The sequence below is a fragment of the Caloenas nicobarica genome, chromosome 13, assembly GCF_036013445.1.
Source record: "Caloenas nicobarica isolate bCalNic1 chromosome 13, bCalNic1.hap1, whole genome shotgun sequence".
Taxonomy (NCBI): domain Eukaryota; kingdom Metazoa; phylum Chordata; class Aves; order Columbiformes; family Columbidae; genus Caloenas; species Caloenas nicobarica.
The window spans coordinates 8,734,170-8,747,999 of record NC_088257.1 but is presented as its reverse complement, the minus strand read 5'-3'; the positions used below and the strand labels follow the sequence as shown (position 1 = coordinate 8,747,999).

The 13,830-nt window shown below is 49.6% G+C and overlaps 1 protein-coding gene across 1 annotated transcript; it reads left to right on the top strand.

Annotated features, from left to right (window-relative positions):
* Positions 1 to 399: 399 nt before the first annotated feature.
* Positions 400 to 3,867, top strand: WNT8A (Wnt family member 8A). Its single transcript, XM_065644261.1, has 6 exons — positions 400 to 470; positions 563 to 596; positions 797 to 935; positions 1,908 to 2,033; positions 2,160 to 2,302; positions 3,301 to 3,867. Exons 1-6 carry the CDS (start codon positions 400 to 402, stop codon positions 3,865 to 3,867), a joined length of 1,080 nt encoding a protein of 359 aa, XP_065500333.1.
* Positions 3,868 to 13,830: the final 9,963 nt, after the last annotated feature.

Here is a 13,830-nt window from a genome sequence, read left to right as displayed (position 1 = left end):
GATGAAAAGGAAAAGGCAAGCGGACTTGAGGCCAAGAGAAAGGGATGGCTGGCCGTGGGGCAGAGAGTTAAAAGTGTCCCATTGTTAGGGAAGTTTGCTCTCCTTCAGACCATCCTGCTCCCAGGGACACCGCGCCGCCTTTTGAAGTGCAACCTTAGGCGGTTCCTTGTCACCCCATTGGAGCGGGAGCTTTTTTACCACATTAAGTCATTGGGTAACAAATGAATGGGGGGGTTTTGACTATTCACAGCTTCACCTTATAAATATCAGGGGTGGAGGTTCCTGCAGCTTTCGTCCATCCCGATAGCTCACCTTGGGGAGGAGCGGAGGCAGGCGGCCCTGCGGCGCAGAGTGCTACGGATCAGCGAAAGGGACCCATCCTCGCTCCTTGTGACAGCCATGAAGAGAAGCACCTTCCTCATCCTCTCCATCACGGGAGTCTACGGCGCCATTCTCCACGCAGCAGCATGGTAGGGTCCAGCTCAGCGGAAAGGGCATTTTTTTAGGGATGCTCTTCAGCCTATGGTAAGCTGTGTGATTCATTGTCTTTTCTTTGTTTCAGGTCTGTGAATAACTTTCTGATGACAGGACCTAAGGTAATTAACACAGGGGCTATTAGGAATTTAAGTAGAGCGATTTCATTTTGCAAACGGGAAATAGGGCTTTTCCAAGGAACCTGATTTCCCAGAGCATATCTGCTCCAAGTCCTGTTCCATAATGAGGGAAAGGACGCACAACACATTTGTCTGTTGCTATTGACACGGGTGGGTTTTAACCCCGCTATTTCCCGTGCCAGGCTTACCTGACGTACTCCAGCAGCGTGGCGGCCGGGGCGCACAGCGGGATGGAGGAGTGCAAGTTCCAGTTCGGGTGGGAGCGCTGGAACTGCCCCGAGAGCGCTCTGCAGCTCTCCACCCACAACCGGCTCCGCAGCGGTGAGTGTGCCCGGACCCGCCAGTACCCGCATCCCCAGCCCAGGATGCCTTTGGGTACCAGCTGGGATGCGTTCTGCAGAGTGCTGGGGTTGCTCTTTAAACCGCCTGATGGAGAAGGGTTTCGGTGTCCCAAAAATCATAGTTGTTTTTCTCTATCTGTATTAAATGGTCTGATAAACAGCGCTAGTACTTTTCTAGGAATCTCAGGCTGTTTCCGGATCTCTATGCGTGCCAGGCTGGAGCTGGATCCTTCCTGCAGAGCTGCTCCCTGGGTTCGCTCCGGCCACTTTTCATGCAGCATCCCAGGGAGCACGATGCTGGAGGCACCTGAGCTTGCAATGGGGAGAAGTGCAGGAGAGACAAAGGCAGAAACCAGACACGTGCACTAAGAAACTGTCTTCATAAGAAAGTTGTGGATATATTTCAATACTGTCTACTTCAACAAGAACCCTTTTTTCCCAAAGCAGCATCTCTATTTGAATCTGTTAGGAAAGCAAAAAAAAGAAACTAAATTAGAAGGGTGGGTGCAGACAGTTGTTAGCACAGGTTCAACGACCGACTGAAACAAGAGTAATGATGATTTTCCCCAGCAGGCAAGATCAAAGCACGAACATACTCCCCGAGCAGGAGGGACAGAGGTGAACAGGAGAGCCAGGTGAAGGGAGTGATAACTCCCCTTCACCAGAGCAGGACTGGGGCTTTGCCTTGTGATCCTACTGTTGCTCAGAGACTCCATCCTGTGCATGGACACCCACATAATATGGTGCCATATTGCTGAAACCCTTGATCTGAACCCTGAAAAGACTCCAGTCAACGAGCATTTAATTTCTGTAGCACCTTACCTTTTGCACAAACTGGTTTGTTTTGTTTTTTTCTTCTTGCACCTTTGCGGTACGGCAGATCTTCATTCCCAATAAACCAGGACCAATATCTATGTCTGCACGTGACAGATTTCTTTCCCCTCTCCCCCAGCTACCCGGGAAACATCCTTTGTACATGCCATCAGCTCTGCCGGCGTCATGTACACCCTCACCAGGAACTGCAGCATGGGAGACTTCGAGAGCTGCGGCTGCGACGACTCCAGGAACGGCCGTGTCGGTGAGCTGCCGGTTCCAGACGGGCTGACGTCCTCTCTCCATCCCCGCACGCAGCTGCCCCAGGATTTCAGGGCAGAACTCAGCCCAACAGGGCTGTTCTGTCCCTTAGCGTATGTCTGTCTTGCAGGTGGCCGAGGCTGGGTCTGGGGAGGATGCAGCGACAACGTGGAGTTTGGGGAGAGAATTTCCAAGCTCTTTGTGGATGCTTTGGAAACAGGACATGATACCCGTGCGCTGATTAACCTGCACAACAATGAAGTTGGGAGACTTGTAAGTCAAATATAATTAGAATAATAATAACGATGTCTCTATTGAAAACAAAATCCAAGAGCCTGGTAGGCTGTTCAGCCCTCTGTGACAATCTAACCCCTGTAGTGTTTGCATGGAGAAAAAAATCCAGCCAGAATCTGACCCTAAACCTGAACACAAGGAGCTGCAGTAAGAATTATTCCTACTCACAGCTTCCGCAGCTGTGCACGATGCAGTTAACTGCCAGCACATGCCACTTCTTCAGAAACGCATGGGTTTTACACACACCTGGTGCTTGTCTGGTCTGTAAGACAAAGCAAGAACCACAGTACTTTCTTGCAATGTGCATTTATATGCATTTCCAAACTATTTGGCCAGGGAGCCAGGTGTGAGCTGGCCCTGCTCTGAGCTGCCTGCCCGGGCCGGCGGAGGCTCCCAGCATCTCGCCAAACCTCCTTGTCTGTAAAAACAAGGACGGCAACACTTAACATACCTATCTCATGGGGTGTGTCGAGGCTTAATCTCACATAGATACCAGTGATTGGGACCTTATAGATACCAGAGGGAGATAGGTAGATAATATCTGTGAACTGCTTGGCCTGGAGGAGATGCAGAGAGATTGGGTATGGTTATTCCGAAGAAGTTTCACACGTTTTAAATGAAACCTCTGAGAGGGATGATGGGTGGATGATGGGTTGATGCTGCGATGAGCGAGGTGAGCAGCGTGAGAAGGGCATGACCCAACAAAGGCACTTTTTTCCTGGCCCAAAGAAACAGCTTCTGCAAGGGCTGGAGACAATAGCTTGTGCCAACTCATATCTCTCCTTTAAATTAGCGAAGAGGGGCAGATGTTTTCCAGGAACTAAGAGCATCAGCTCATGTCTTGGAAGAACCTGAAGTCGTGCTGAGCACAAGTCACCTTCGACCCATTGCCACCTGAATTAGAATTGCCATGGAGCCCAATTTTGAGATTTAGATGATGTTCTGCTGCTCCTAATTTCTCCACCTTTTCCACCAAGGCCGTGAAAGCCACGATGAAGCGAGCCTGCAAGTGCCACGGGGTGTCGGGCAGCTGCAGCATCCAGACCTGCTGGCTCCAGCTCGCCGAATTTCGCGAGATCGGGAACTACCTGAAGATAAAATACGACCAAGCCCACAAGCTGGAGATGGACAAGAGGCGGATGAGAGCCGGCAACAGCGCCGACAGCCGCGGCGCCACGGCAGAGACCTTCCACCACGTCCACCCCAGCGAACTCGTCTTCCTGGAGGACTCTCCCGACTACTGCACGAGGAATGCCAGCCTGGGCCACCACGGCACCGAGGGACGCGAGTGCCTGCAGACCGGCAAGAACCTCTCGCAGTGGGAGAAGAGGAGCTGCCGGCGGCTTTGCACCGAGTGCGGTCTCCGGGTGGAGGAGAGGAGGACGGAGGTGGTGGCCAGCTGCAACTGCAAGTTCCACTGGTGCTGCACGGTGCGATGCGAGCAGTGCCGGCAGCTGGTGGCCAAGCACTTCTGCGCCCGCCGCGACACCGCCGCCGCCGCCCCCAACCACATCAGGCGGAGGAACAAGGGACATAAGAGATAGAGGGAGGCTTTGGTGCGTGAGGAGGACGCTTTGATGTCCCCATGCTCGGCAGCCTCTGGCGGAGATGGGGTGGGAAGGAGCATCCCTGGTGCACCACGCCAGGCGATGAGACCTCCTGCAGATGGAAGCTGGGGGATTAGGAAGCACAAGGCACGGGTACCGAGGGACCATGGTCCTTCTTGCTTCCATGTTTTTTTTCCTCAATATTTACCGGTAGCTTCTTTCTTTTCAGGAGTCACTTTGTGTATCAGACAGAGGGAAGAATTTCATGGTTTCGGTGGATTCAACCCCTTATGCCACATCCAGCGGGTCTGCCAAGGCCAGCGGTGGGGCTCCAACCGCACGACAAGCGAGGTGGGGACAGGCACTGTGGCCAAAAGCGGGTCCCATGGGGCAGCTCCGGCCCAGCGGTTTATGCACAGCAGCTGCTCAGCAGCATTTTTAGTGGAAAACTTAGGCACTTTCTAACATGACAAGAGGTTCTGCAGTGCCGTGGTGTGTGTTATTATGACTGCAGCCTGATAAGTTTACAGTCAGTGTTTACAGATTTCATTCCCCCTCCACGCCCTTTTCGAGTTTTGAATTTTGGTATCAGAACCCCTATCCCCAGTAGACAGTAGCTTCATGTATTTGTACTAAATACAATTAAGGAGTTTACAATTCCTACACTTTTTTTTTTATTTAGCAGATAAGAATTCAGAATTCTTTATGCCTAATGTTGTTTATAAATAAATTGTACTATTGCTTAGCACAATCTGTTTTCTCTATATATTTTGAAGTTCTTTAAAGAGTGAGATTTTGGACTGTATTTTGCAATAAACACCACAATGAAAAGGATTGGCTTTTTCCTTTCTGACTTCCTAGCAATATGACTTCAGGTGCAAAAATTATCCCTTTCTGTGTAAAATCCACCACTTCCAAGATTTCTCATCATTAATCCAAAAGCCACTGAAGCCAGCGAGAAGATTGTTCTCCTAGACCTCAATAAAAGTTGGCTCCAGCCTTCAGTCCCCAGAGGGTTTACTCTAATACCCATCACCGTAATATCAAACCTTTTTCAAGTGCTGAGTATGCAGGCACTGCCTGGCTAAAGCTGATTGTGCAGCTCCTGGTGCCTCTTTAATTTGCCTGGGCCCAACATCCCCCAGACAATGCGAATCTGCCCCGCTTTGATGTGGAAAGCAATGGCGCTCACTGCAAAATTCTTGGAGGCACAAGAGGAGCCCTTTGAACTGGAGGCAGGAGAGAAAACTTGGGGACAGTTGTGAATGTGTCTGCTGGTTCCCTGCTGCTCCGGGTGCAAACAGCCCTGCGCCAGGGTGGGGACCGCAGGAGGGGACACGGGCGGGTGGCTGCCGTCCCAGGCGGGTCCTGCTCTTCTCCTGGCCTCCCCAGGGCTGTACGTCAGCACCCATCATGCAGGGGCAAAGGATGAAAGGATGCTCTACCAGGTTTGCTTTGCAGAGGAGGACACACAAGCGGGATTAAAAAAAAAAACACACACCTACAAACGCTTTGATGCTATTGTGTCCAGGTATCTCGAGAGCTCCTACTGCAAACACAACCTCCACAAGCACTCGAGCCACATCAGGAAGCTCAAGGTGTAAAATCCACAGGTCGCGAAGCACTCCCACGCATTTACTTTTGCAAAGAGCTGTTCTGTTAGAGCTGGGAAGGGCCACCCATTTGGGGGGTTCTTTGCTGCCTTCAGAGCAGCTGTTTCTAAAATTTCCATAACACACCAAAGCAAAAAAAAACCAAAAACCAAAAAACAACAGACCACCACAACGCAACCCCAGGGTTTTTGCACAGTATTGCCACAACAGCATTTACAACTCACCAAAATTTAGGCTGAACTAGAAATGATAAAACCAGACAAACAAAAGCCCTCTCCTGCATCTTGTGCACTGGCTGGCTTGTCTTCACCAAAAAAAAAAAAAAAAAAAAAAAAAAAGAAAAAAGAAGAAGAAAAAACTCAGGCTTTACTTCTGCAATATCTGCTGCGGTTGCCCAGGCTGCTGCTGCCCTGGGTCAGTGCTCAGCAGCACCAGCCTCATCCCTGGGCAGCCCCAGCGTGCTGCCAAAATCCCGTGGAGCCACAAAATGAGGCTGCACAGAGCACAGGATAGTCACTGCTGATGGGCACTCAGAAGAGGGAAACAGTATTTCACCTGGATAAATTCCCAAGCACACATAAAAAACATCTTGCTGTATACCAATAGCAGAGTTAATAAACTACACAGGTAAATCCCGGGAGATGAGGGCTCGCCGCGAGCAGGCGTGTTCAGGACATCCTGTGTATCATCTTATACATCTTTCTGCAGCATCTTTTCAAACTAACGTTACTGCAGAAAATAAGAAGTGGCAGGGTTGCAGGTGCCCACAGCACCAGACCAGATCTCTGTCCAGTGCAGGCTCCATGCTGGGGCAATTGGGCTGCAGAGAGGAGCAGAGATACCGCAGCCGAGACTGATCCTTGTCCCGCCAAACCCTCCTGTTCCCACCGACCCCCAGCCAGGGCCTTGCCGAGCCAGCACTCGTACCCGCCACATTGCATTGAAGTGCTGAAGATGAGCCGTTCTTCCTTGAATTTGTCTAATTACTTTTTAAAATCCATTTACATTTCTGGCACCCACATTATCTAAGGCAACGAGTATATCTTATCCAAAAGCCAGAGACCAAATGCAAATTGAAGCAAACTCAAGTTATGTACCATCCCATGCTACAAATTCCCATTCTCTTTTTATAGCTTGCAGAGATAATACTGAGTCTAAACAAATACAAAAAACAACTTTATCAGTTAGAGCTGCACCTTGCCAGCGATATTACAATCCTGGAGAAGCTGAAGCTCTCCCATCCTCCCCCTTGTCACTTGGATACAACAGTCATCAATTCTCACTACAAAACAATAGAAATTCAGGATCATCTTAATCCATCATGGCACTGTCACAGAGTCCCCACACCCCAGCCCGTACTCACTTTCAGCAATAACACACATAGGAATGCCCTGTGCAGAGCCTGGCACAGGGTAATGAACCCCAAAGCTGCCTGCAGGACACAATCCTACAGGCTAATACACCATTTTAGTGGAGATTTTACCTGGGCAGCAAACTCCCACGTAGTCATTTTCAAAATAAATAACAACACACAATAGGACAAACTTCTGTCATCTGCTGCTTGCAAAAGCTCATTCACTAAGCACAACCAAAGAGCATTTGAAGGGACTGATGATGTCTTCAGACCTGAAGGTATTTCCTCGTGATTAGCCACAGCCAACTCCGGTTTGGGACACTGATCCCAGCCACCTGGACCTCACTGCCCGCCCCAGGAAGGGATGGCCTGGCCCTAAAAGCCCTTGAGGAGGAACCTGACCGCTGTCCCGCAGTAAGAGTAGTGATACTAATTACGATGAAAAAGTAAAAATCTTAATCTGGGCCAGGTTCTGTATGAGCTCAAACCAAAATCCCGCTTTCTGCCCCCAAAGAGCTGTTGACACTGCTTCTCCCGTTGGGGGCCGAAGGCTCCTCGTGGCGCTGGGCTCTTGGGGATGCAGAGCAGCTGTGCTCGGGATGCCCTGGAGCAGACACATCCCACCGAGCCCCCCGAGGGGGCACTTTGGGCAGAGTTGTGGAGCTGCTTGCACAGTCCTGGAGCAGCATCTGCACGTGCGATCGGGCTTTGCCAGCCCTGCTGCTCACAGGACTCAGCCATTGCCATGGCCCGTGTGATAAGAAACCTGTGGGACAGCGGCTGGATTGGCCTGAAATCACTGTTGGTTTTGTGAAGGTTTACCACCGCCATCCCAGCAGTGTATTTGAGCCTTTATTTTTGAAAAGGATATTCCATTTTTAATGAGAAAGGGAAACATTTTCTAAATGAAACGATAATACAGTCCAGCTCTAGCACTACCGAGGTGTCAGAGTTTATGCCAGAGGCGCCTGCTCAGCTATCGATAGGGCTTGAAAAAAATCAGTGTTGGGATATTTGTACCATGATAATAGCCTAGGCTAAGCCCACAAGCTGTCCTGGCCCTTCCCATCTCACCCAGGATCATCACTGTCAGCATTTCATCTGTTGCCTCTTGGCCGTGCTGCCATCCAGGCGCCCATCCCAGCACCCTCACCGGGAGCTGCAGCCACCAGTTTTTCTTCTTTCTCCTTTCCAGTAGGTGTAAATGTGTGCACCCCCCGTTCCCCAGTCTAATTGTCCTTCAGGCAGGGACACGGGCACAACTCCATGCACAGTGTTGGCTGGGGTCACCCTGCCCACTGCATGGAGGGAAGGTGAAGTCCAGGAGAACACCGCACGACACACCAGCCTGGGCTTGTCAGGGATGGATTGCACATCCCATGGGTGCACAGCTCACACAGAGGCAGGTGAGCATCCACGTTCACCTGGGCAGCAGCAGTGCAGAGCCCAGTACCACCGGTATGGGCTGAGAATGTCACCCAGCGCAGAAATCAGGGCTGTGCAATCGCTTCTGCTTCCTCTCCCAGAAGAGAGTGCAAGGACAGCGCTGATGGAGAATTCACACCATCATCATCAGCTGTGTGCCTCCTCAGCCTCTCCCCGTGGGCTGGCAGAGACTTTTGTCCTCAGAGGTGGAGGTACCGTGGCAAGCAATACTTCCCCTGTCCCCCTCCCCTCAACAAGTTGTGTCGCTGTACAGCGACTGTCAGCAAGCTGAGAATCAAAATTTATTTAGTTCACAAAGTGCAAGCTTTGCAGATGGTCTTTGCAAAGCAGTTTGGAAGCGGCTGGGTTTTGGCCCAGAGCTGCTCCTTCCCACCCTGGCTGGGGGATGCCCTCTCCCGCAATGTCCCGCAGCATCCACCCTGCATCCCTCCAGCACCCCCCTCTACCCCAGCCTGCTTCGCTTCAGCTGTTAAACTCCTTGCCTGGTGGATTACCTTTAATTTATGCCGCCAGTGCCCTTTCATGGATTATAATTCTGTATGAGATGTTTGTGCTGTATCCTCCCCCCGTATTAAAGTGTCAGGAGTACATCCCCAGGCCATCCGTCTTCAACGCTTCCGCATGGGCTTGGCAATTCTCTGACATGAATATTATGGCTCTCAATGCAGAGTCTCCATCACTCAAGCTGACAAGTGTTAGAATCTCCTCTCTTGAACAGGATAAGTGACCTTTTCATATGCAGTGTAGATTCCCGGTCGGTCACGCTGCATCTGGTGCAGTGAAACCAGTGAGTGCCAGCAATTCCCTCAAGTCTTAAAAAACAACTCACAGGTCCTTTTCGACTTGCAAAACCAACTCTTAGCATGACAAAGTTAAGGAGCCTTAATCAGTCCCTGGTTAGCCCCTGCTATTGCTAGCCCTATAGAGGAGGATAAAAAAGCATCAGTGCAATGCCTTCTGCAGGATTTATTGACAGGGATTTTCAGGGAAAGGTGGGGAATTTGGGTGTCTGCTTTGCTGGAGTGCAGAGGAAAGATTTTTTGTGATCAGTTGGTGACTTTGAAACCTCAACTCTAATCTTCAGCAACATTTTTAAAGTGAGGTGCTTAAAGTTAGATCCCTAAAGCTCACCAGCCTGGTTTTCAAAGCTGCCAAGTACCTGGGCTTCGCACAGTGCATGCAGGAGCTTCTCTCTACCTGTTCCTTGAGAGAGCTACAGGGAGAAAACAACCCCTAAAAGCCCTTCCTGCTTAGACCTTCGCAGCTGTCCTGCAGTGGGGACACTCCAGTCCACATTGCTCACCTGGAGGGGAATCCCCTAGAACTGAACCATGTGGCGATTCAAATTAAATCCCTCCTACAAAATTCACATGTTACCCCAAGTCTTTGGCTAAACTGGTGCCTGATTTTTTTTTCTTCTCCAGAGAGCAAAGGAATTTTCACAGCAACTTTGCCACCTTCCCCCTATGGTGGCTCATCGCCAGCACGGCGCAACAGAAACTTGTTAACACCTTTCCAGCTCCCTCTTAATAAAGTCAAGACAATTAACAGCTTCGCTATTTACAAAACAAATCCTCTTTGCAACACGTGAGAAAAAGAGTTACAAGTGTTTCCCAAACGTTTCTCAGCTGGGGAGAACACCTACAACAACTGTCTACAGGGAGGTGTTGCATCTGCTTTCCCTGGCTGGAGGGGCCATGTCCATGTTCACCACGAGCTCATGCTGAGCTTCCACCCAGGAGGTCTGGTCAGCAAGCACAGGCCTACTGCAAAAGTTTCTTATCCAAGGGTTGCTCTAAGGAGAAAGAGGTGTACAGGGAGCCAGGGTGTGAGCTAATTGCCCATCTGCTGGTCCTTACTTCTGGTATGGCCACACGTGATGATGTACTAGAGTTAGTGTGGATAAGGTTGGGTTTTCCCCTCCAAAGATGTCCCCATGGGTGGCTGGGGGCAGTGGGTAACGTACAGCAGATTTACACCTCTGCTGAGTAATTCGTAAGCTTCCCCCCACCCGTTTTCTGGTTCCCTGCTCTCTCCTAGGATACATCTCATGCCCCCCGCTTTGCAAATCACTGCCCTGTGCAGTAAATTCCCCCTTTTCAAACAAGCACCAAGGAGATGAGCAATATAACAGAAGATTGATGGATTAGAAACAATCAAATAAATGTAACTTGCAATGTACTTTCAAAATTTATTCCTTCCTCCTCTATTCCTCTCCCATCCCACTCTTCCTTCCTCCAAACACACAGAGCAGTTCGTAATCTATGAACGAGAAAGGTGACGCGTTCTCTAACTGAGCTGTTATTTGGGTGCAGAGGTGACTGCTGGGACAACTTCACACAAGAGCGCTCCCAGCCAAGGTGGGCTTGGTCCAAACACTTCTGGAGTTTAGAAAAGAACCTGTCTAAAGCCTACATCATGTCTTGGGCCCAAAGCCATCCCTCCCAGAGGGTCTGAAATGCAGAGAGGAAAGGAGAGGGAGTTGGTGGTAGCTCCAAGCACTGTCAGGAGCAGAGACTGATGCCCACAGCTAGGAAATGTTCACCAAATGAAGTTAGGATGCAAAGAAGAGAAGCAATCATGTGGGACAGAGCGGGGGCCAGAAAATGAACAGGATAGGTCTAAACCTGTTGCAGAAAGGGAAGGTAGAGGTTTACAAGGAGAAGGGCACAGTGGGAAATAGAGGCATCTCAAGTAGTATTTTAGTTTTTCTTTCTCTCTCTAGTCTTTTCTTCAGTGTCCTATGCAACATTAATTGAAGCCACTTGTGGGCACATCCAGGAGAGAATAGCTCGTCAGGGGACATACGGACCACAGCGCCTGGACAGTATACGGCCCTTAATTTCCTCCTCTGATGCTTTCAATAGCTCATGGGATGCCATAAAAGATGATAATGACGAAGTCAGTGGAAAGACTGTAAAACAGTGGGGAGAGGCACAAGTGTTAGCTCACTTGGGCTCAAACTCGGGCCATGCATGGACTGAGTTTGTTGGTTGCAAGCTCTTCTGCTTGGGAGAGCGGCTGCGCTGAATGTCCCACCACACAGCCTGGCTGCCAGAACTCAAAACTGCACGGTGACGAGTTACGTGGTCTGCAACCTTGGGCCGTGAAGTCAGTGCGACTCTTATCGTTGACTTAGATCAAGCCTGACAGTTTGGTCAGACACAGATAAGGATGAGGACAATGGTTCTCACGTTTCTTCCCAATTCAACAGACTTCTCTAACTCACAACACTATAGCTCGTGGCCTAACTCTTTTAGGGGATAATCCATCAAGAATATAGCTAACAGCTTTAAACACAGTAAATTCTATTTCTCTTGCACTGTTTTGAACCTAAACCTATTCTGACCCTGCTCTCCATTCCCACTCCTGCCAGGCAGAGAGCTCTGCTGACCAGCTGCCATCAGCTGGGATAGGGACAAGGCACCTCCTCCCTATCACTAAGTGGATTTTGAAGGCAATAAGCAACAAAATAATTACATTAACTCAGTCCCGAATACCTCCTGAGGTGCTGAGCATTCCCAGCATTGCAGCAGCACTGCAGGTCTCTGGAGAGCAGGTAATTCTGGTTGGTGACAGGCTGCAAAGGTGGCTCCAGGGGACATCTCTGTTGGCATGGGAGCACCAGCGGCAGCAGATCCTGGACAGGAGCACTGGGAAGAGACTCTCAGGATGGTTTTGCTCGAGCTAGCTCAGGTCCAGGGATAAACCAGCAACATTTATCCTTTGATGTGCTTAGGTTAAATAAGCCTTATCCCAGGGCAAACTCTTGTACTTCCCAGATTGGGCTACTTTATCCTTCTGGTTCTTTCTTGTCCTATGGGCTTTCCCCCTTCGGGGTGCCAGAGTTGTCTTCTCCAGCAGCAGATTCAGCCTCTGTTTTAGCAGACAGCCTACTATTTAAATTCCCTGTGAAACCTCTATATGTTTTTGACAGCAGCATGTTCTTTTTTTTTTTTTCCTGATCTGCTACAGGCTGCAAGACTTGAATCTGGACTTGAGACATCCCATGATTCAGGTGTGATCAGGTCACAGTTCAAGCTCCAAGGGCGCCCGGGGAGCCTGGGCTGGCTCTGGCCAGGACTAGTGACAGGGCAGGGGACATCCCCACTGCACAGCTTTATCCGACCCATCACCAGAGAGGTCACGAGTCACCCTCCCATCCCTTTTTAAGCAGTTAGGAGCACTAAAGTGTACCGCTTGTATCCAGACATCATCCAGTCTCCCAGAGCCAGGCAGGTACAGTGACAATGAGATAGTGTAAATGGTCAAACAGGATGGAGCCCAAAATTCACCATTTCCTGTGCTTAACCTACTAAGTGCCATATCTGTGGGAGAGTCTCATTTAGATTACTTTTGATTATTTCCCTTTCCAAAGGGGGCTGTTGTGGCCAAGGATTTGCCACCATTCTGCTTCAGTAAAGAGGATCTACAATTTCATGTGAAACCAAGTACAGGGTGCTTTGTATTTTTTCAGCACAAATTTAGTTACAACTATGATCAAATAAATATTTAGGAAGAGTAACAAATAGTCCTAAGAAGAGAACTGAGAGTGGCAATCATGTCCTTCAACCCCCTTGAGTCTTAAACCCCAGATGGTCTTCGGGACATTTCTACTCTCTCTGCTCTCTGAAGATGTAATTAATCTCCACATCACCGTGATTTGTTCAGTATCGTGTTAACCACCCCGCCTTGTAACCAAGCTAACCACTCTTCAACTCCTTCCCTTGAAATTCAGCTGTAAGCAGACACTGACCTCAGCCCAGGGAACTATTTTCCTGGAGACTTTTTCTAGCACTAAAAACACAGTTAGATGTTGGTAGTCTATTAAATCCACATGTGAAAATAAACTCATCCGTCATCTTGTGCATGCAGTTTAGCTTCCTTTTATGGAGACATAACTGCATTAAAGCACCCCATTAAGACAATTTACGTGTCGGCTTTATTTTCCCAGACAGGAAAACTCTTCCTTGAAGATTACTGGCTTTTGGGAAAATGTATCAGCTAAGAGGTCATGGAATAACAGACTTGTCCTTCGGGTCTGCTCCCTGGAACAAATGTCACCCTGGCCTGTGTTTTGAACAATGGGCAGCTTTTCACACAGACCTCTTCACCCTCAAGATGCTTCTTTTTCGCAGCCATGTGGCAATGGGGAAAAGAAATAAGAGGCCCAAAGGCTGGAAAAATGAGAACAAGAAGCAGTGAAGCACTGCTGAGACAAGCGGATCGGTGCTTACAGGATACAAGGAGACTTGTCAGAGAGATGCGCCCTGCGAGAGAGAAATTTGGCAGCAGTTTGTCACCGTGTCACAGACGTCTGGGAAGCAAAGGAGGAAGAGTCACGGTGGCAGGTCCGCTCCCAGGGTCCAGCCCGGTGTTGTCCTCTGCTCTGTCTAGTGAGGGTCCGTCAGTCATCGTTTGGTGGCTGTCTAACGATAGAGGGGCTTCTCAACAAGCATTTGGCTGCTAGAGATGGGCAGTGAGCAACGGGACGTGAAACCTCCAGCTCACCAGCCTGTAGCTGTTTCTGTGATGGACCAAAGACAC

Coding starts and splice junctions, on each gene's coding strand:
- WNT8A (XM_065644261.1), top strand. CDS start 400: ATGAAGAGAAGCACCTTCCTCATCCTCTCCATCACGGGAGTCTACGGC. Junction 471..562: donor ATTCTCCACGCAGCAGCATG/GTAGGGTCCAGC, acceptor TCTTTGTTTCAG/GTCTGTGAATAACTTTCTGA. Junction 597..796: donor TTCTGATGACAGGACCTAAG/GTAATTAACACA, acceptor TTCCCGTGCCAG/GCTTACCTGACGTACTCCAG.